The sequence below is a fragment of the Quercus lobata genome, chromosome 8 (genome assembly GCF_001633185.2).
Source record: "Quercus lobata isolate SW786 chromosome 8, ValleyOak3.0 Primary Assembly, whole genome shotgun sequence".
Classification (NCBI taxonomy): Eukaryota; Viridiplantae; Streptophyta; class Magnoliopsida; order Fagales; family Fagaceae; genus Quercus; species Quercus lobata.
This window is the reverse complement of record NC_044911.1, coordinates 17162586-17185262: the sequence shown is the minus strand read 5'-3', so window position 1 is coordinate 17185262 and position 22677 is coordinate 17162586. Positions and strand designations below refer to the sequence as shown.

Here is a 22677-nt window from a genome sequence, read left to right as displayed (position 1 = left end):
CTTATAGCAAGATCAAACAAATAGAATTTTTGTTTTGGAATGGGTAGTGGAAGAAAGAGAGTGCATTGGGCATGTCTAGTAGTGGTAGTGGATGAGCAACCAATGGGTTGGTCGGTAGCCCTGAAGAGGTGTCCATCGTAGACCAGAAATAGTTGGTAAAGCCCTATGGGTAAAAGGGAGAAATCTCATAAGATCAATCCATTATAAATAAGGGTAGTTGCCATAGATTGGAAGGAGAAGTAACCCAAGGCAAGAAAGCATAAAGAACTAAGAGAGAAATAATAGAGAGAAAGGAAAAGGAAAAGTGATAAGAAAAGAGAGAAAACATGGTAGAAATGCATGCATCAATAGGCAATCTTTTCCCTCCCTCTTTAGCAAACCCACTCTTTGAAATCGTAGAAGTAGCAACAAGTAGTCATTTAGGCAAATTCTCCATAATGTACAACTTTAATGGCATAGTCCAATAGTAAGGTTGTTCAAGTTGGGGTTCGGGCTTTATTATATTTGTTGTATCAGTTGTCCTGCTAATTGAATCTCTTTGTTGTAACTAACCCATTTTTTACAGCTAACTTTCTGTTGTAAGACATTTACTTATAAGTCTATAAAACGTGTGCTAATACTTGCGAATTAAAATGTATATGTATTTGTTTATCTTTGTTGTCTCTATTCTTGGATGTTAGGCTTGTGCATAGACTGGCCTATAGCACAGTCCTGCTAGAATATTTGGCTAGACCCAACTTTCCAATCCATAGTAGAACGGGCTTGGGCATAGCAAAACAGGCTTTAGCCTGTTAACACATAAAGCACCCACAACATATAATTAGATACTGCAAATTTAGATTGAAAAAAAAATCACAATAAAAGTCAATTCAACTTATTTTATATTTATGCTTTCCAATTAGCTCAATTGGTAAGACGCTGGGTTCAAAACCTATAGCTATCATATCTAATAAAAAAACTAATTTCATGCTTGTTATAGCTTTTTTTTGGATATGTGCGATGCAATATTAAGCTCTAGCATTCGCTCTATGATGATTGTTTTTTTTTTATCAGGCCAAAATACCATTTAATTTTTGGTGTAGGCATAGTTTAAAGCATCCCCCCTCCCCCATCCCCTCCCCTTTTTTTTTTGAGAAACATGGTTTAGATTCCAAAATCTAAACCTCTTACTTGAGGACACATTTTTTTTTTATTATCAATTATAAAAAATATCCCACTATGCCGATCCTTACAAGATGACATTCTGATTTGGCCTTTTAATCTGGATGGTGTATACTCAGTCAAGTCGAGTTATAGATTCTTGCAGGACTCGTGCCTAGCCCGTCAACTAAGCTCATCAGCATCAAACCCCCTGAAACAGCTTTAGAAGCAGCTTTGGAGCCTTGATGTTCCGAATAAGGTGAAACACTTGATATGGTGGGCATGCAAGGACTCACTCCCCACCAAGACAAATCTGATCTGATGTAAAATCGTCTCCGATAGCCTTTGCGAGACATGTAAGCAGCATGAAGAGGACACACTTCACGTTTTGTATCACTGCCCTGAATTGCAGAGCTTATGGACGATGACACCGTCCTAGAACCAGGATACCCTTAAGCAAAGCACATGCTTCATTGACTTTATTGCTTCTATTTTTGTAGGTTTGGAGGAACTCGAGCTTTTCATGGTGGTGTTATGGAATTTGTGGAAGCGTAGGAATAACCTCTGCTTAGGCAAGCCTACAATACCATTGAATAAGGTGCTAGAGCACTCTCGGGAGCAACGGATTGAGTCCCACTCCAGCCCCTTAACATTAACAACATTAAGGAGCAAGCAACTAGCCAGGTGGACACTGCCTCTGGATCATTGGTACAAATTTAATTTTGATGGCGCCACATTTGTAGACAAGGACATAACAGGTATTGGGATTGTGGTGTGCAACAGTGACGGCCTCGTCATGGCATCTCTGGTACAACAAGTCCCATTGCCACCTTCAGTTATAGGGGTCGAGACCCTAGCAGCAAGACGGGCTCTAGAGTTTGCTTTGGAGTTGGGTTTTGATTGGATCATTCTTGAAGGAGATTCTGAGTCATTGGATAAAGCTTTGAAGACTGAGTGTAGTAGCTTCACATCGTACGGACACCTGGTGCAAGATATACTTTTCCTCAGTACACACTTGCCTGACTTTAAAATATCTCTTGTACGTAGACAGGGTAATAATTTAGCGCACTCTTTAGCAAGAAAGTCACAATATTTATCACACATGTCGGTCTAGATGGAAGAAGTATCACCAGACTTTTTATCTGTATTACAGGCTAATTCCACTCGCCTTCATTAATAATACAATGGTCTCCTTCTCCAAAAAAAAAAAAAAAAATAAATAAAGAAAAGTTAATTCGACCCATCCCATCAAAAAAACAAAAAAAGAAGTTAATTGAACCCACACTTGTCCTAAATTTGAGTAAGAGAAAAAGAGGGAAAACAAATAACTTTTGATTCCCCTTTTTTATTTTTCATATGACCGGATAAGTTGACATGTGACAAAGCTAACCATCGCAATACAAAGTTCACTTTTTTTTTTTTTCCCATTCGGATAACAATAAATATCTACCAGTCTCTCAAAAAAAAAAAAAAAAAAAAATTTGGCCTCTCGATATTTATTTCCACTCTTTTTTAAGCTGTACTTAGGTTTCAACGGAGAAATGTTGAAAACGAAGCGCGACATTGCCGGCTCATAAATGAGAAGTCCAAACGCCACCCGTATTATAAATCACTAATAAAAACCACACATCAAAAGCAACGTTTCTATTTCCCTTGTTTTCTCAGCAAATTTCTTTCCCCAACTTTCTCGCTCTGTCGACAAGTCCCAAGTCTTCTCCAACCGTACAACCTTCAATATTACAATCACCCCCAGTTTGATTCCACAGTCCTCCATGGATTCCCTTAAGGACAGAGTAATAATAAACGAAAGCAAAAGCAAGAAAAAGAACGACAACAACAACAACAACAACAACAACAACAACAACAACAAATATAGCAACATGAACAACAACACCACCACCACCACCACGAAGAAGAAGAAGAAGTTCTTGCTGTGCTTTAAACCTATGACCATGGATGGTCTTGAAGAGGATCTTGTTTTCAAGTATTTTGCTGTGGAAGAGAAGGAGGGCATGTTGTTCCCCGTGATATCAAAGCCATCTATGGCACCGGATGAAAAAGAAGCACAAGAAGAAGAAGAAGAAGAAAAAGGCGGTGGCCGGAGAAAGAAAGGCAGGAATGTTAAGCTTTCGAAGTTTTTGAAAGCAGTTTTTACTGGGACTTTCTTGGTTAGTACTTTTTAAAATTTTAATCTTTCTGCTTTTTAATTAAAAAAGAAATTAATTTTGGGTTCTTGGCTTGGGTGGTGATCATGATGTATATTATGCATATTCTGTTTGATACTTTGTTTCTTGAATTTTGTTTCTCCGTTCTTGATTTTGTTGTTTTCAAACTTTCCCATAATCCATAAGTGGATCATCTCATCTATCTGTGTTCTTTGGATTGTATTTTCCGTTGTTTTTGGTTAGAAAGTGATTGATCAAAATCCATTAATTTCAAATTTTAATTCAAGTTTAATTCGAACGGTAATTTGTTATTTCTTTTAGTTTTATCCATAATATAATGTCAATTTGACTGGACCAATTGATTTATTTTCTTTTTTCTTTTTTTGGATAAAGTTGATTGGTCAAGACTCAAGACTGGGTCTTTAATTAAAAAAAAAAAAAGACTGGGTCTTTAATTGCGGCATTTAAAGAAAAAAAAAGGACCGAGTCGTTTAATTTTCTACCCAGTACGCGTCTTATTTATTATTTGATGTGTTTGTTTTACCAAATGCTTAATTAACATTCTTAAAAAAAAAAATGCTTAATTAATATCTTATTAACTAGTATTTGTTAATACCTTTAATTTTTTTTTTTTGGTAGAACAATTTAATTTCTTTTATTGTTATTATTTCTTGAAATCTGCTCTTATTTCCTTCTATATTATGAAACTGATAATTTTTATACTTGGTCTTTGTCAGGCAAAGAAACTTAAGAAAGGAAAGCTTGGGGAAAGCTCCTTTCGATCAGAAACCATTATTGCAGAAAAGGGTGTTAAAACCATAAACTCGGTGAATAAAGATTCATTGAAACAAGATGATGACAACCCTAGAATAAATTCAAATATTTCCTCTTGTTCACGTCGTTCTTCTGCGTTTACTGCAACCACCATGTGTTCTTCATCTTCTTCATCATCAAGTACTTCCAATTCGAGGTCTATGTCTCAACGATGCAACTCGTTTGAATCAACTTTAACTGGGTCTAATAGTCAGAATGAGCAGGACAATAATGGGTCTAAGCAGAGGCAGGACAAGAATAATAATAATGTCCAAAAACATGAAAAAAGGAGTTGTGGTTTTTACATTGGTTTTTGTTTGCCTCTTATTTGTCTGTTGGTTTTGATATTTTGGGGTAAGATTTTTGCAATTTTGTGTACTTCAATGGGGTTTTTCATGGTTCGTTGGAGCAGTAGATGTGCTTTGCCTAAAGTTGGGATAAAGTCTTCGGAATTTGACTCGGATGAGCGTAAGAAAAAGGTCATCATGGAAGGACTGTTGAAAAGGGACCGAGCTCACGAATTATAGACTTTTTGATAAAGGGGCATGGCTCATAGCTGAATATATTAAAGTTTTTTTTTTTTGGGAGCTGCATAATTGTTCAAAAAAGTGTTTTGTATTTGAGTTTTGTCTTTGTATTCTTTTTTTTCGGACGTGTAAACATTGTGCACTAGAGGTATCTGTTTGTGTCGCGTGTCCGCGTTTAGAGCATTTTATTTTTATTTTTATTTTTTATTTTCTTCAGTTTAGCGCCTTTTGTACTGTTCATGAAATATGAACAGTACATACAGGCCCATGAGCAGTACCGCATGTGAATAGTAAATTTTTTTTTTTATTTTATTTTTTTTATTTTTTTTTTATTTTTATGGTTTTCAGTTTTCAATAAAATAAGCTGCATCCAAATGAATCCTAAATCAGTGAAGATTGTGACACATGATTAAAAGGAGTACTAGACTCAAGTCAAATCCTTTAAAATTATGTTATATGGTTTTGTAAATTTAGGCATTAGTATATTTGTTATTTTTTCCCATTTTATCAATGGGGAGTATATTTTTTCCCCTTTTAAACGTGTAATACCACTTTAAGAAATAAAAAGTGTATAATTATGTTTCTATAGAGAAATTTGATATTTTCATTTCGTAGTATTTTTTTTATATTGTTTTGTACATTAATTTGTTGGTTAGCTTTTACAAATAATATATTTTGAGTTTCACTTGGTAAATTCTTTGGAAGCATCAAGTTTGATAAGAGATTTGTAGCCAAATGCCTAAATTGTATTGCTAAATTTAAATCCTCTCCTTCATTCATCGCAAATTCGCAATGGGGAAAAAAATAATTTCGAAGAGATTCAAATAACTTGCTCAATAGTTGTTGCCTTGGTGGTTTTCTCAAGCACTTGACTGTTTTTTGGAGCTTGCCAAGGCTTATTAAGAGCAATGGGTATGTACTTTTTTAATACTGGTAGAATGTTACCCAATAATAAAAATGTTATATTTTTTTCGATAATAATAAAAATGTTATATTTATGTTACCTACCTTTTTTTTTTTTTTTTTTTGAGGAACATTTATGTACCTACCTTGTGTATGATGTATGATGATAGACTGACTAGATGTAATTTAATATACTCATTTTTTAATGACAGCTAAGAATGAAAGACACTTGAATTAGAGATTAGAACAAAACTACGAATTACATTATTAGCTGATAATGCACGAGTACACAGATTTGTACACTTGTCAGCTTAGATAATATATGAGGGAAATCTTAGAGATAAAAACTAGTATTTTTTTTTTATCTCTAATAAAAAAATGGTGTAAAATAATTTGTAGTTCTAGTATTTTTCTAATTAAAGAGAAGTGAAGGCAGTTGTGAGTTTAAATAAGAACCAATAAAAATTTATAACATAGTTTGTGACTGTAGTATTACTCAAGATGCGGTAACCCCAGTTGCATTCGCCACAGGTTATGAGATGTCTGGCTAGGTAGACCTTTATGTTATTATGTAGACCTTTATTTCACCGCAAAGAGGCTGGCTAGGTGAGGAATGTCTAGATCATGGGAAAACTTGGTCAAGTTTAATTGTTATAGTGATTATTTTAAGGCTGGATGAATGTTTTAAAAGCAGAATATTAAAGAACGAAAAACAAGAGAGGTACAAATTCAAGATTTTGAGATCGGATTGGAGGTCACAATGTCACATAGGATTTCTTTAGTGTAATTAAAGAAATTCAACCAATATTCAAATGTAATTACACAACTTTTATAAGGCAAATAAAAAAATGACAAAGCATACACAAACAAACTAAGATTAGAAGTAGCTTCTCAAAAAAAAAAAAGAAAAAAAGATTAGAAGTATAATTAATCTTCCAAATACAAAGCGTAATTGCATAAACAAACAAGGTAGAGATAAATTCAACAAAGCAAATAATTAAGGGTCATGCTAACGAGTGCCTTTAAGATATTGGTTAACAATTCATTTTAGAAAAGTTTTTAAATCACTTTTATGGGCAATGAAAAAAACTGTCAAAAGTTTAATTGTTTTTTTTTCATAAAAACATTCTTTAAATAGATTGTTAACTAATGCCCTAAGGGCATTCGTTAGCATTTTTCAATAATTAAACCACATTAAGCAAATCTTATGTGGCATTAATTAAGGAACTTAGATCAAAATCACATGCAAAGGAACAATCCCCAAATCACTAATAAATTCATCAAATAACACACAAAAGTTCACCTTTTATAATAAGACCCACTCTGAGTATTCCGATCAAGAGTTTTAAATTTTTTAGCATTTAGCATCTAAAAACCTAACTTTATAGCATTTAACACATCACTTTACAATATCTCTAACATTAAAACTTCTATTTTTTTACCATTTCATTTAAATATTTTTTATTTTTTATTTTTTATCCTTCCTCTCTCTCTGTCCCTCTATCTCTCTCTCTCTCTCCCATAGCAGAAAAAAAAAACATTAAAAAATTATAACATCTTGCTACAGTGCGCTCTAAAAAATGAGAGCGCATTGTAGCAAGATGTCAAATTTTTTAGCATATAGCATCTTTGATGGAGTGGGTTTTTATGGTTTTAGATGCTAAAATTTGCATTTTAGCATTTATATAACCTTTGATAAGAATGCTCTAGACACTGAGTAGGTGCACGAGCATGTGCGCACACTTTTATAAGATATCCATTACAAATTAATGACACCTATAAAAAATATGCCCAATGCTTTTACCTTGATTTCTTAAAGTAGGTGACAAGCTGAGTAGATGATACCAATTTATTTATTTATTATTATTAGCATAAAACCTGGTGACAGGCATGAAGTGATGGTCTAATGCATAATTTTTATAATTCAATAGATAAAAAGAAGGGGATAGGATCATAAAAAAAGAAAGAAAAAAGAAATGAATCTTGAATATTTTTGTTGAAAAAAAATCCAACCAATTAAGTTACAATGTTTTTTGCAATGGTCCTATACAAATAAAAATTAGGGGTTAGTAGCAAAATTGTATTATTATTTGGTGATAGAGGGAATATAATAGATTAAGTGCAAATCATACTGTTACAAAAATAGCTTAGTTTTATCAAATGCCAGCAGGGGAACACCATAGGCAATAGGCAAAAGGGAACAGGTTATCAAAAATTAAAAGGTCTATATAGGTTGTTTAGTGCCCAATTAGGCCAGGGTATCAAAATTCTGATTCGCTTCCTGATATATATGATTAATCATGGACTGGAGGAAGGTCCTCGTTAGGTTCCTGTAGTCAATTAGAAGAAGTTTATAATAAGACTAACTAGTAGAAGGATTTTTTTAACAAAAGCACAATGATTTCTAAGTCCAATTCTACTGCTAAAGAAGAGATGTCAAGGTGTTTTGCTAAGAGATGCTCGTCCCACAAGGCCAAAGCTTGGCTATGGAGCGTGTGGTTTTGCCTAAGGATCTTGAGAAGCCTTAATCTAGTCAACTATGCAATCTCTTAGAAGTCCTCCTCCCCTTGACAAGCCCAATTTCCCAAAACAGATCAATCCGTATTCAATTGACCCAATCAGCCTAAGGCTTGATCCATTTGACTTAGGCTATGAGGTTTGTCTTTAGTGTTAGGAACTATATTGAAGAATTCAACCCCTTTTTAGTTGCATTGGGCATGCAAGTTTCTTTCCATGGTCTCTTTTAATTTATAAAATGAAATGAGTTACTGTTTAGCCAAAAGTGCTAGAGACCCATAGGATAAATATTTTTCATGGAATTTGATTATGCTTGGAGGGGTAATTCGATTTACAATTAAATTCCAACCATTCTTCAATGCAAAATGTGGATGGTGTTGAAGGAGTGAGATGCTGTGAGAAAATGGAAATTAACTTGTGAGAGAAATGAGAGGGATTTGAAATATGTGATGCGAAACAATGAGCCATGGGAACAAAACAACATGGTAGATACGATGAAAATAGCACAAAATGAAGCTGTTTTAAGAGAGAAGAATTGGATGGACAGACGATTTCTTGGATCGAATGGTTTCCATTTTTTTTTGTCCAATTTTTAAAAGATTGAGAACTTGCTTTTAGATGCCAATCCACTTGAAATTGGATGGACTGAATGATCTAGTCTCAGTTTGAAAAATATTGTCCACGATACGATTAATACTTTGACAACTACAAAATCATTGTAATAATATTGTCTTCATAATATTATTACATTTAATATTCTATATGTGATGCATCACATGTGGTATCCACCAACTAGATTTATTGTGGTAACTTATACAACACCCATGACATAGTGGCTGCATAATAATTTAGTATCAATTTATAATTTTTTTTCTTTGTTAGTTTGAATTTGATACTTGGTTTTGGATTATAAATCAAGGATTTGGAATGTTTTGATTCCAAATTTATATATTTTAAAATTTCTTATTTAGATCCATTATATACACCGGAGGATTTGAAATTTGAAATTAGATCTACTATTTGGACGCTTTTTTTTTTTTGAACTGAAATGATAGTAGATTTTATTAATTAAGAAATATAAATACAATGGGGAAGAGAAAGATAGACATATGACCTCATTTTTTCTCTTTTGCAACAGTAGCATATGCTAGAGTAGCACGATTACATGTAAAACAAAGAAAGAAAACAAAGAAACAAAGGAAAAATTCAAAAACCAAACTACTATAAGAAAAACGAATCTTCTCTTGGATGCCCAGGAAACCTAAAAAAACTGCCAAACGACATCTTCCTGATATACATGAACATCAAAATGAAGAGTTTTTTTGTTTTTGTTTTTTTTTGTTTTTTTTTTCATCTTAGAACTGTGTTCATACCCGACATGGTTGCCTTGCAACCTCCATCGATCCCATAGTTGGCACAACACCTTTCTCATTCTCCACAATTCTATGTTTCTTTTTTCTCATAACACCCGTAGCCTCCTTAATCAAATTTTCTGCTTGCTTCCTTTTATTCCCAGGTTCCACGTCAACAATTGATCCATTAATAAGAATCTGAGATCTTGTGGTAAGCCTTTTCCAATTCCTCATTGTTTTCGGGCTTCCAATTGTAGACCCCTCCATGGACTCAACTTTTTTTGGGCTATACAAAGGTTGACTCACACCTTTATCCTGATTATCACTCCTTTTGGGCCGGCCCTTACCAGTATTCTTGTTTCTTTGCACGTTACCACAACCAACCTTAAAACCTATCTCTAATCCCTTAAAACCCGGTGGAGATATATGCTCACCTTGTTTCCCCATTAAGTCACGATTGAGGATGACAGTATCCTCATCCATGACTACTACCTCAATCAAATTAGAGGAAATCACGCTATCAGTGGGAGTCACATTTGAATTTGAAAAATCTGAATCAATTTGATGGTGCCACTATGGTTCATTCCCTTGATTCTCGGCCTCCACATTTATGGGTTTTGATGGTTCAATAACTGGTCCCACCATGATTGTAGAGTCAGGCAGTAACGCACTTGGAGAGGATATTATTGAATCTTTATGAAATAAATTCTGTTGCGCAATTGTTGGGCTTTCCGTTCCAATTTCCTGAAACTTCACCATTTCCTTATCTGTATTCATGCTCCGTTTAGGCCTAGCTATCATCGGTGCAATATTAGTTTGGACGTTCGGCTCTCATTGTCGGCGTGGGCTTTGTTGGTCAGTTCTTGAAGTCTCTGCTCTGCCTCGAAATCCTGCTTTCATCCATTCCCCGTATGGCTTGTCTTTGGTATCATGTGTATTCACTTTTCAACATTCCTTTAATTCATGCCCAATTCTTCCACAAGTGAAACACCACCCTACCAACCGCTCGTATCGAAATGCAACTTGGACTTCATCTCCCTCCGGGCTAACGACTGGTCCCCCCCTCCGTAGAGGTTTGTCCAACGGAATCTCAACGCGGACCCTGAGAAAGCGAGCCTGATCTGATTTGGAGGCCTTACAGTCCACGTCGATAAATGTCCCTAATCCCCGACCAATATCCTGACTGGCTTCTTCATTTATGAGATCAAAGGGCAAGCCCCATGCCTGAACCCAGATTGGTATATGCGTGAAACTCATTGTCCTAATAGTCATGCCTTTTTCCCATTGCCGGAGAGCTAGGATTTGGTTGTCAAAACACCAAGGACCATTATTCCAAACCCACGATAATTGGCTTTCCATTGAGAACTTGAATTGTAAGAGCCTATCGCCAACGTCCACTATTTTTAGATCGTCTCCTAGTTTCCACATAGACCGTAATAAGTTTTTCGCTGCCCTAAGGTTGATGGACCTGGTAGTAAGAAACTGTCCTATAAGACTTAATGAGTACTCCTCCAGAATCTCTTGTCTCCGTACTAGGCGTATAGTCATTGCCTCATCTTCATCTACTGTTAACTTCATTCGTTGAATACGTTCCAAGAACTCCGAGTCCATATTGGCACTCTTAAGGCTGAAACGACTTGAATGACCACAACTCTTTCACCCTTAGACAAGCCAAGAAAAAGAGAGAAAAAAAAAACTCACCCTGGGTGAGAAGAAAAGCTCCTACCAAGAACAGAGCTTTGTGAGCTCTGTTTTAATAAACTGTAAGTTTGGATTTGAAATTCTCTTTCAAAATGATTAAAATATTTAAAAAACTTTCAAAATGACTAAAATACCATCAAAATCTCTAAAATGACAAAATATGATTGAAACCTCCAAATGACCTAAATACTTTGGAAACATCTCAAATTATAGAAATAGTAAAATTTCTTTAAAATCTTCATAATAACCAAATAACCCTCAAAATCTCCAAATGATTGAAATACTGTGGAACATATAAAATGATCAATGTAGGGACTCAATTCGTGATGACCCCAAGATGATATTGGACTCGTACGTAAAGAGGGCCCAAACAATATCATTTGTAGAGCGTGGGTTTGAAGGGCTAGGTCTTGGTCACTGGTCGGTGGATAACCATGGTGTTCATACAAAAGTAAGCCATGTTCGCTTCGAGGAATCTTTCTCCTCGATACGGTCTGGGAGACTTTAGTTTTTGGCCTTTTTTCCCAGCCCCTTTTCCGGATTGCTTGCTTCTCCTTTTATATTAGCCTGTATCCCTTATCCTATGTCCACGTGTAGGATCGACTTTCCAGGACTGATACTTGTCCTATCAGCCCATACCCAAAGTGGTTGGGGGTGGTTGTAAAAGCTGAAGAGCATGACTCTGTCAGGTGCAGAGTATTCAATGGCAGTAATGACAGCTTTCCCTTTGTCCTTGGTTGTTATACTATCCAACGTCCCCTTCTCTATTGACATAGATATTTTAGGTTTTTCCCAAAACTGTTCTTATACCGTTCTTGCCCTTTCTTTCAGGGGGACCTCGGATATGCCGAGAACAGAATTATCCTCGGCTATGTCTCAAGACTACTTGGACTTTTATTACACGTCCTCGGCTATACCCCTCCTCGGCTTGGGCCTTGGGCCCCAATGTAAAAATGGGCCAGGGCCACAAATTCTTGGGCCCCACAATCAATATAGCCTTAAAACTTTCAAAATGGTCAAGATATCCTCAATACCTCAAATATGTTAGATATACTGGTAAACCACCAAAGTGAAAAGAATATGCCCCCCCTCCCCTCCCAAAACCAACCATTAAATGACTAAAATAAACCTCCAAAATAACATTGATACCGCATTGCGCTTATATTGGATTATTTTATCCTTAATGCAATTCCTTAATTAATTCTTATAATTTTAGAGAATTAATTGGGTATATTGGTCATTTTGTAGAAATTTGATTTAGTTACATTCTTGGTTGTGGTGTAGCTATAATTTTTTTGTAAAATATTAAGGTATCACTAGTGTGTTTCTTGTGTAATAAGTGCGACCTTATTGTTGTATAGGCATATGTATTTTTTTCCCTTCTTCAAAGTCTACATGATGCATCAAAGGTCATTTTATTCGTAAACACCTTACTCATATATTAACCAATTAAATCTCCTCCTCAAAAAAATAAAATAAAACAATAATCTCATATTCTTGTTTCTATTATTTTATTATTTAAGTATTGCTAGTTAAAAAATTATAATATTTATTTCCTATGATTTTTCCATTTAGCAATCTTAGATAATTATAATTTCAGTTGTTTAATATAAGTTTATTATCGAGTATGATGAGATATTTACAATCATTCTGTCACAAACTTGGCTATTATCATCTATGTTACATTTGTTTTGGGTTTTATTTCTATGGAGCTTCTATGTACTTTATTTTATGACGCTTATCTTCCTTATATTTAATGCTTGTATGTTTTTTTTTTTTTTTTTTTGATAGAAGATAGAATTCTACTCTAACCTAATCTAAGTGTATATGTGTGTGAAGCTCCCTCCTAGAGACTTGAACCCCGGCCCTTGCCCCCCACACTTCACAAGCACTTATACTTGTGGAGTGACCATCGCACCAAGGGTGTGCAGTGGTATGCTTGTATGTTTTAGTGTCAAAGTCGCAGATTGCCAATTTAATTTTCATCCTAATAGAGGGTGCTCTGGGATGACCCACACTTCACAAGCACTTATACTTGTGGAGTGACCATCGCACCAAGGGTGTGTAGTGGTATGCTTGTATGTTTTAGTGTCAAAGTCGCAGATTGCCAATTTAATTTTCATCCTAATAGAGGGTGCTCTGGGATGATATATATATATATATATATATATATAATCTCGTGACATCCAGAAGAGTAATACTGTAATATGTCTATGAAGGATAAGCCTTGCAATAAATTCTGGGAAGTAACTAATGAAATTAAATGCGTAAGTGGTTTTCCCTCACGCCGTGGTTAATGTCCAAATAAATAATAATGTAACTCTAGAAAATTCATGATTTATGCAACACATTTGGATGTAGATACGAAGATTGATAATAAGAATAAAAGTACTATATATAGTATATGTAAGGACTCAATTTGTAACGATCCCAAAGGCGTATTGGGTTCGAACGTTAAAAGCCCAAACAATAAATTTGTAGAGCGTGGATGTCAAATAACTAGGTTAACCCCAAAAGAAAAACGATTAAACTTAATGTTTATAGATAGATTAACACTAATATAATGACCAATTTCTTATTGAAACAAGTTCAGTTCTTTATTTCATAAGGTTTACTTCTAAGTCTTATTCGTTTAGAAGTTCCGATCTTTTTTTTTACAATGCATTCTTCATTCTTATATATTGCCCTCTTGGTGTCATCTTCACCACACACGTGTAGGTTGGGTCTGGGGGATTCCTTCCTGTCCCATCCAACACCTTCTGGAACCTCCAACCAGCAGCTGTAAGGTTGCCTCATCACTGTTCAGGCATCACCTCCACGTTAATGTGGCCAGAGAGTTGGTTGAGAGGCAATTAATGCGGAGGCAACTGTTGCCAAAGATATTTGTTTACCTTTTCTTTTTTACCCTTGGTCCCATGTCCCACCTTTAGTGGTAATGTAGCTCTGAAATATGTTTATAACAATATGGCGTTCAGGTCGTCCTCGGACTCATACTGCCGAGAAGAATTTTGTCCTCGGACGAATGCTGAACTCATCTAACATGATATCTATTTTTCCTTTCGTTTGGTTACCCTTATAACTTTATATGGGCCTCCTCGGACAGTTTTACGTCCTCGGATGGAGCACAGGTCCAGTTAACACGATTTTAGTAATTTATTGATTAACCGGCCCCCACAGTATATATGTTTGTTTTGCAAATATTGTTGAGTAGTCAAAAGCACATGACATCAAATTTTAGAATGATTAAACTGAATATAAAGATAAAGGAAAAGCTTTTACAGTTTACAGTTCTGCCATACCATTAGATATAATATATATATATATATATATATCTAATGGTTAGGGAATAGGGAGATATTATTAGCTTTGTGTGTCTTTGTGTTTTGTCTGAACTGTTTGATTTAAGTAAGGACAAATAAATCATTTTGTAGTTGCACGATTTTCCTGGCCCAAATTCTATTGATCAGGCCTTGGCCCAAAGCGCAACCCACAATATATTATTTGTAGAGGATGGGTCAAAGAACTTGGCCTCAGTGAGTCTATTCAATCTGATGCATGGACAGTATGGTTGCAGAAAATCAAGACACAAGAATGGATCTCTCACGTTTTATTCTATTTCTTTTAGTTTCTGATACAGTTCTCCCTCCCCTTCTTTGAGGGATTCTACTACATTATATAGTCCTCCTCCTCTCATCTCAACCTTACACTTGTTGATCATCTAAGCATCTACTTGAGCACCTGTCCCATCAGCCGCCCTCATCACTCTTTTTGTGAGTTGTAGAGGCCAAGGTGGTACTGTTCAGGGGTCCTTTCCTCATTAATGCGGCCAAGTGGGTGGTTGGGGCTCATTTAATGTGGTGGTAGCTTCCCGTGAGATATTTTGGATTTTATTCATTTTATATGTTAGGAAGGTGAACTGAGTTGGCTGGGGAGAGTTCCTCGTCTGGACTTCGTGACGTCCGAGGAGTAGTTACTCCTCGGACAGGTTACCCTGCCGTTGTTGGGATTGAATAATGCTTCATATGTGGTTTCTCTTCGGACAGGACGCTCCTCGGACGGGCCTGAATTTGGAATAGCCCATTATTTCTGGGCCGGGCCCCACACATTTATTTTAATATGTTAAAAAAAAAAACTGTTAATATGTTAGTCTCTTTTATTTATTTATTTTTTGAGTGGAAGGTGTTAGACTCTTTTATTAACCACAAGGGAAATAAGTGTTACAAAATAAAGTATAGGAGGTAACTCTTAACTCCATGTTTTAAGAATATACCATATAGATCATTATTAAAAAAAATAAAAAAAAGAATATACCACATATACGGTATATGTAATTTGCCTTATTTTAAATTCAAGTATTTCAGGTTTTTCCCCTCAAAAAAAGGATTTCAAGTTTTAAAATTTTTAGTGAGTTTGTTCCAAAATCCAAATCATGACCTTTAAAAAAAAAAATTGATATTTATAATCAGGAGGTATCAATCGATTGAGTTATAATCGTTTTGGTAAATCATGACCTTTTTAAATTATCCAAAAAAAATATTTGTATTCATGCACTCAAATCCAAACCTATTGGCTCCAAATCCTATTATTGAAACCAATGTTAAGAAAAAAAAATTTTGAGAAGGAGGAGAGGATGAAAGTCACAATTGAACTATCAAAGGCAACTTTATTATCAATTTATATTAATTATCGTGCATATAGTTACACAATTAAAGTTTAGATTAAAAAAAAAAAAAACAAAGTACAACAAAAGTCTAATTCCATGGCAATCTACTTGTCCTAATTTTTTTTCCTCTTGAGATACTTGTCCTAATAATTAGTAAGAAAAAAAACAGCAGAAACAGAATCATATATACTCCACAACCAAGAATATATATTGTAAGGACGCGATTCGTGGCGGACCGTAACAGTGTCGGGTTCGCACGTAAAAATGCCCCTAACAATATCATTTGTAGAGCGTGGGTTTGGAAGGCTAGGCCCTGGTTGACAGGCGGTGGATTTTTCATGGTGTTCGTACAAGTTTAAGTTTTCCTTCACCCCTGGAGTCTTTCTCCTGGAGGTGGGCTGGGAGGCTCTGGTTTTTGGCCACTTTTCCCAACCCCCCTCTTAGGTTACTTGTTTTTTCCTTTTATATTCGTCTGCGTTCATTGTCCTTCGTCCACGTATAGGGTCAACCTTTCCAAGATTGATACTTGTCCCATCAGCCCATATTCAAAGTCGTTGGGGGTGGTTGTAAAAGCCAAAAAATGCGGCTCTGTCAGGTTCAGAACATTGAATGGCAGTAAGGGCAGCTTTCCTTGGATATTTTAGATCTTTCTTCCTAGTTTCAGTCCTATACTGTTTTTACCCTTCTTTCAGGGGGGACTTTGGGTCTGCCGAGGACTGAGCTGTCTTCGGCGGTATCCATAGGCTATTTCGTCGAGTTTGAGCCGTAGCCCTCCTCGGCTTGGGCCTTCGGATTCTCTCCGGGTAGATGGGCCTGGCCCATAAATCATTTGGGCCCCACATATATATTTTTAAGAGAAGAGAAAAAATAGAATCACTTGTGATTGCCCTTTTCTATTTTTCTTTTGACCGCATAATTGTCATGTGACTTTTAAAATAAAAACGTAAAAAATCCCCTTTTTTATTTTTCAATTAACAACGGCTACTTTTCCAGTTTTCCTATATCCAATGGGATTTTTTTTTTTTATCCTTAATTTTGTCCAAAAAGGAAACACCATTCTTTCTTTATTTGGCCCTTTCGATATTTGTTGCACTCTTTATTTAAGTTGTACTTGATTTTAACGGAGCAAAATGCAAACGAAGTCAAAGGCATGGAGGACTTTCCTTGGAGGCAATGCCGCAAGCGTTTTCGATCTCTTGTTTTCTCAGAATCTCTCTCTATAAATACAATAACCCCATTTTTCTCTCTCTCTCTACAAGCACCAATTCCTCGCCAACCTCGCATACACTCTCCATGGATTGGTTCAACAACAGAGAAAGCAAGATCAAGAAAAATAAGGACGGCAAGAATAGCAATATTACGAATGACAACAACACCAAGAAGAAGAAGAAGAACAGGTACTTGACGTGCTTTAGACCCGACTCCATGGAGGGTTTCTTGTTCCCCAAGCAATTGTCGCCGCCTTTGACACTGGTTAAAAAAGAAGAACAAGAAAAAGATGGTGGTGGCGGGAGAAAGAAACACAGGAATGCTAGGCTTTCGAGAATTTTGAAAGCGATTTTTAACGGCACATTCCTGGTTAGTACTTTGATCTTTTAATCTTGTTTTGGTTCTTGGGTTGGGTGATCATCAATGCATCATGTTTATTCTGTTTAATAATTTGTTTCTTGGATTTTTTTTTAGTTTCTGCTTTCTTCGTTTTCTTCTTGTTTTCAAACTTGAGACTCAACCAATAATCCCTTTCTTGCTAGGAAATTCTAAAAGTCGGTCATTTTTTTTTTGGATGTATTTTTTAAAAAATTTTAAATATCAATTAATTTTCAAATTTTATTGCTAGTTTTGTACGGCAATTTGTTATTTCTTTTATTATCCATAAAAAAGTCAGATTGACCTTTCTTTTTGTGTGGATAAAGTTAATTGATGCTGTTTGGTAACGTTGTTTTAGTAATGTTATTTATATTTTTTTGAAATATGTGTGGGTGAAAAAGTGTGTAAAAATACATGTAATGTTATTTAAAAATTAAAAACATATTGTTAAACTACTATACCAAATGGGGCAATTATTGAAATTCTTCTTAAAAAATAGATATTAAAAAAAGAAAATAAAAAGACTAAGGTTATGTTTGGCAATAATTTTTGTTTTCTATTTTCAAAAACTTGTTTTTGAAAATATAAAGAAAAAACAATTTTCTTGTATTTTTGAAATCAAAAACATGTTTGGTTAGTTGAAATTAAAAAAATCGTTTTTTGAAAAAAAAAAAAAAATATATATATATATATATGTTGTTACTAGGATTTGAATTCTAATGCTAACTTATTAAATGAGACAGATTCATAAAATTAAATGCGTATTTTCATTGACTTTTGAAAATTAGAAACTGAAAACAGCCTTTTGTATGTTTTCAGTTTCCTTCACAAATTGAGTTTTGAGAACAGTTTTTGTTTTCTGTCCATTTTGGGTTGCCAAATAAGTTTTTTAGTCTCAAAAACAGAAAATAAGAGAGAAAAAACAGTTATCAAGCATACCCTAAGTCTTTAATTATCTATTCAATCATATGATTCTTTATTTTTTTTTTAAATTTCTATTTTATATGGCATGGTACCAAATTCTTGATTAATATTTTATTTACTTAGAAATCCCATTCCATACCTTTTATATATATATTTTTTCTTTCTTGAAATCTTCTTTTCCTACCATCAAAATGAAACTAACAATTCACAATTTGTGCTTTGGCAGGCAAAGAAAGTTAGGAAAAGAAAGTGTATACAAAACTCTTTCACACCAGAGACCAACATTATTGCAACAAAGACTACTGTTAAAACAGATTCGATGAAACAAGAGGACATCAAACTTGGAAATAATTCGAATCTAAATTCGACGCCTTCGCCTAAGCAGTGGCAGGACAAGCACACCAATATTGTGGAAGAAAATGAAGAAGAACGCTGTGGTTCTTTATCTAAGCAGATAGTGCAGGACAAGGACAACAATATTGTGGAAGAAAATACTAATGGAGAAGGACGTTATTGTTGTATCATTGCTTTGAGTTTCCCTCTTATTAGTCTATTGGGTTCGATTTATTGGAATAAGGTTCTCTCATTTTTCTGTACAGCCACGGGGTTTTTCTTGATTCGTTGGAGCAGTAGATACATTCTGCCCAAACATAAGTTAAAGTTAAAGTCTGGCGGACTCGGATAAACAACTGTTGCAAAGTAACAGTGCTCGCTGAAGATAGTAGTTTTGAAAAAGGGATATAGATAGCTGAACATATATAAGAGCAAATCTTTTAGAGGAGCCAAAACATGGTGTTATTTTTTAGTTTTTGGCTTTGTATATGTCCAGGTCTTTCCTATTAGCTAGCTCTAGCTTCGAGAAGACCCTCTTTTTTATTTTTATTTTTTGTTTTAGTTAATAAATTTTTAGTTTTACGACTTCGAGAAATTACAAGTGTATAAAGAATTAAAGAAGTATCTCGTTTGTTGTTTTTTTTTTTTTTTTTTTTTTTTTTTTTTTTTTTTTTTTTTTTTTCTGGGAAGAAGTATCTCGTTTGATACAGAGGACTTTGGTATTTTCATTTACCAGTTGCATTACAGTTTCTCAATTTTAAAAAAAAAAAAAAGTGGCTGCATTGATTTTACCAAATACTAATTGTAAGGCACGATTTAGTACCGAACCAAAACAGTATCGGTTCGTACGTGAAGGGCCCAGACAATATGATTTTTAGAGCGTGGGTGTAAAGAACTAGGCTAACTGTAATCTAACCTCCCAAGACTCAATTTCATGAACGTTCAAGGTTTTTCAGTTGATATTCCGGATATTCCCCCTTAGTGACTAATACCAATCCTTCTTTCTCTTCTCCCTTTTTTCTCTCTACTTTCCGTCTCTTGTTCTTTTTTCTTTCTTTTTTCTGTCTCGATCCCCCTTTTTCATGTTCTTCCTTTAGTTTATATATCTCCCTTTGCGCTCCATCCTCGCCGCACACGTGTAGGTTGGGTTCGGAGGATTTCTTTCTGTCCCATCTGGCACCTCCTGGAACTTCCTATAGGCAGCTGTAAGGCTGCTTCCCCACTGTTCAGGTATCACCTCCACATTAATGCGGCCAGAGAGTTGGTTGAGAGGTCATTAATGCGGAGGTAGCTGTAGCTTCAGATATTTGTTTGCCTTATCTCTTTCATCTTTAGTCGGCTACTCTACCCTTTGAGATGACTGAATTCTGAGATCTGATCGCAACGAGACCACGTCCTGATCGTTCTCGGACGCGATCGTCCTCGGACGCGTTCTGCCGAGGACCATGGTGTCCTCGGACGGGTATATGGCCTCCGATGGGCCACTGGCCCAACAATCCTGAACCCATTCTGAATCCTATGGGCCTATTAGTCGAACGATCCCCACAATAGCCCCTCAAAATCCTACTTTTCGACTCTTCAGGAGAAAAGGTGGATTTTGACGTCATAAGCCTGCACCTGTGCGCGTTTTGGGGCATGCCCCTGACGCTTCAGCACTCCGGTTTTGGTAGCATTAAATTCTGACAACTCCCTTGTCTCCCACGTTCGACGGTGAGATCCAAATCTAACGGTAGGGGGCTTCTCTTGTTTTGTGAGCGGGAATTTTACCGCTCACAACCTTCACATGACTATAAAGGCGCTCCCAAATTGAACCTGCACCTTGTCCTTAATGGTTACGTGGTTCCAGAGTTTATACATTGAATCTGCCTTCTTCCAGTCTTCACTGTTCTCCTGGCGACTACAAATAATCATACGTTGTCCGAGGTCCTTCTTTTGAACCTGTAAGTCCTCTTGAAGCTTTTGCCATTGTTTTTCTACACCAAAAAGTTTTTTCTCTACTAAGTCTCTTTAGAAAAATGGGGAAACAGAGGAATCCCTTTCGGCGTCTCGTTGACTCCGAGGAGGGTATTAGAAACTTCCGCTCTAAGTACAATATCCCACCTACGGTAGGGATGAGGTATGCAGCCCAAAGGGAGTGGGTTGACGCCAGGCAAACTGGGGAGGTGGTTATCCCCATGATCGCCTTTATTGAAGGCGGGATGACCATCCCCATGGGCAGTATCACTAGGGGTTATCTTAATTTCTTTAGGCTATCCCCCACCCAATGCGCTCCCAATATGTTTAGGGTTCTGGGGAGTATAGACGCTTTGAATCAGAGAATGGATCTAAACCTATCCCATCACGACGTGAATTGGGTATACAGCCTTCACCGCTTAGCTGACCAGGATTATTATCTCAAGTCGAGATATCCTGCAGTGAGGCTAATTCAGTGCCTCCCTACTTCAAATAAGTACTTAAAGGAGGATTTCCTTATTTTTTCTGGGGAATGGCATAATGGTCTACCTTGCCCGACAGTAGAAGGAACACCAGGTGGGTGCAAAGTTACAGACCTATGCCACTTAGCTCGTGAACACATTTTTCTTACCTTTATTATTTTCGGGTTTTGCAAATTTAACTTTAAAATTAATGGTTTTGCAGATAGACGCTACACGAAGCCCAATCTCAGATTAGTCAATAAAGCGAGCCTAGACAGATTATTGAAAGCCGAAATATACGTGAACGAGGCTGATGGTCAGCTACGGGCAGCACATTTAATTCTCGGCTACACCCCCCTTTCTTTTGGCTTTCAGGCGCCGAAGTACGTGATTAGGGCACGCGATCCTCGGCTTCGCCGTATCAGTGTTGCCTACGAAGGGTTCGTTGTTCCAGAGGGTATCCCACTTCCCAAACACACACCTCTCACAGAGCCTCTTTCCGTGGCCAGCGTCTTGGCGGGGCCTTCTTTACCCTCATCTTCGCTCAAGAAAAAGGGAACCAATAGAAAAAGGAAAAGGGGAAAAAACAAGGAAGTCGTTGTAACAGTGTCTGAATCCACGGACGACTTAGAGGTTCTCGATCAGCCCACAAGCCCCGAGGAAAGTTCTGACGAGATGGGGGTACACAGGAAACCCCAGAAAAGTTTAATGGAGCTGATGGAGGGTCAACAGGGAGAGGCTGCACCTGCCCAGGCAGTACCATCCCTGGTTTCATCTTTTCCAGCCAGGTCTCCTCCTACAGTTCCTCGCCACCCTCCTCAATATTCTCCGCAACCAACGCCGACTAGTGCTGCCGAGCAAGAAAAGCGTAGAGAACAGAAGGGTAAGGAGGTGATAGATGCAAGTAAATCTCACCCCACTCGAGAGGAGGATGTCCAATGAGCTGCAAAGCAGTAGAAAACTTGGCACGCCGCTACGCGGGGTCAAGAGAAATCCGATTCCCCACGCCCCGATTCACAGGCGTGGCTGCCAGCTCCTATGCTCGGTGGGGAGCCCCTGCGAGACGATGCCTCTATAAGGGACTTCAACGGCGGCATTGGGTGTCATGTAGCCTCGGCCATAGAGGAGGCCTTATTGCTCCCAAAGGATATGGCTGAGATAAAGAAGGTGCGGAAGAATCAACTCATCCTTGACAATAAACGATATTTGGGCATGGTGAGATACCGTTTTTTACACTGTTTCATTGTGCGACTGTTGCTTACTAATGCGCATTTTTCATTAGCTAGGACGCTAATTCACACCCCGATTCTTACAGATCATCCAAAATACTTTCAAGCTCGACGAGATGCTCAATGCTTGCTCCAACCAGCTAGATGGTGAAAGGAAAAGAAGGGCAACGGCTGTACAAACCTTGTCCAAATCTGAACAGGATTTAATCGCCGCAAGGAAAAAACTACAGGTCGAAGAAGAAGCTCGCAAAAATGCTGAATTGACATCAGAAGGTTACCGGAAGCAGACCGATGAACAAGCAAAGCTTCTGCGCGAAGCGAATGCCGAGCTGAAGAAGACTCAGGAGCAAGTTCTTGTTCTTAAGAAGCATTTGGAAGAGACTCAGAAGCTAAGGGAGAAAGCTGAAAA

At 36.6% G+C, this 22677-nt stretch overlaps 3 protein-coding genes across 3 annotated transcripts; 2 read left to right on the top strand and 1 right to left on the bottom strand.

The window, feature by feature from the left end:
• The first annotated feature begins 2648 nt into the window (after positions 1-2648).
• LOC115957530 (putative uncharacterized protein DDB_G0274535) lies at positions 2649-4809 on the top strand. Its single transcript, XM_031075797.1, has 2 exons — positions 2649-3308; positions 4043-4809. Exons 1-2 carry the CDS (start codon positions 2913-2915, stop codon positions 4643-4645), a joined length of 999 nt encoding a protein of 332 aa, XP_030931657.1. The 5' UTR covers positions 2649-2912; the 3' UTR covers positions 4646-4809.
• Positions 4810-10362: 5553 nt separating this feature from the next.
• LOC115956512 lies at positions 10363-11028 on the bottom strand. Its single transcript, XM_031074865.1, has one exon. It carries the CDS (start codon positions 11026-11028, stop codon positions 10363-10365), a length of 666 nt encoding a protein of 221 aa, XP_030930725.1.
• A 5894-nt stretch (positions 11029-16922) lies between these two features.
• Positions 16923-19202, top strand: LOC115954618. The gene is made up of 2 exons (XM_031072529.1): positions 16923-17359; positions 18519-19202. The coding sequence occupies exons 1-2, from the start codon at positions 16955-16957 to the stop codon at positions 18975-18977; spliced, it is 864 nt and encodes a 287-aa protein (XP_030928389.1). The 5' UTR covers positions 16923-16954; the 3' UTR covers positions 18978-19202.
• Positions 19203-22677: the final 3475 nt, after the last annotated feature.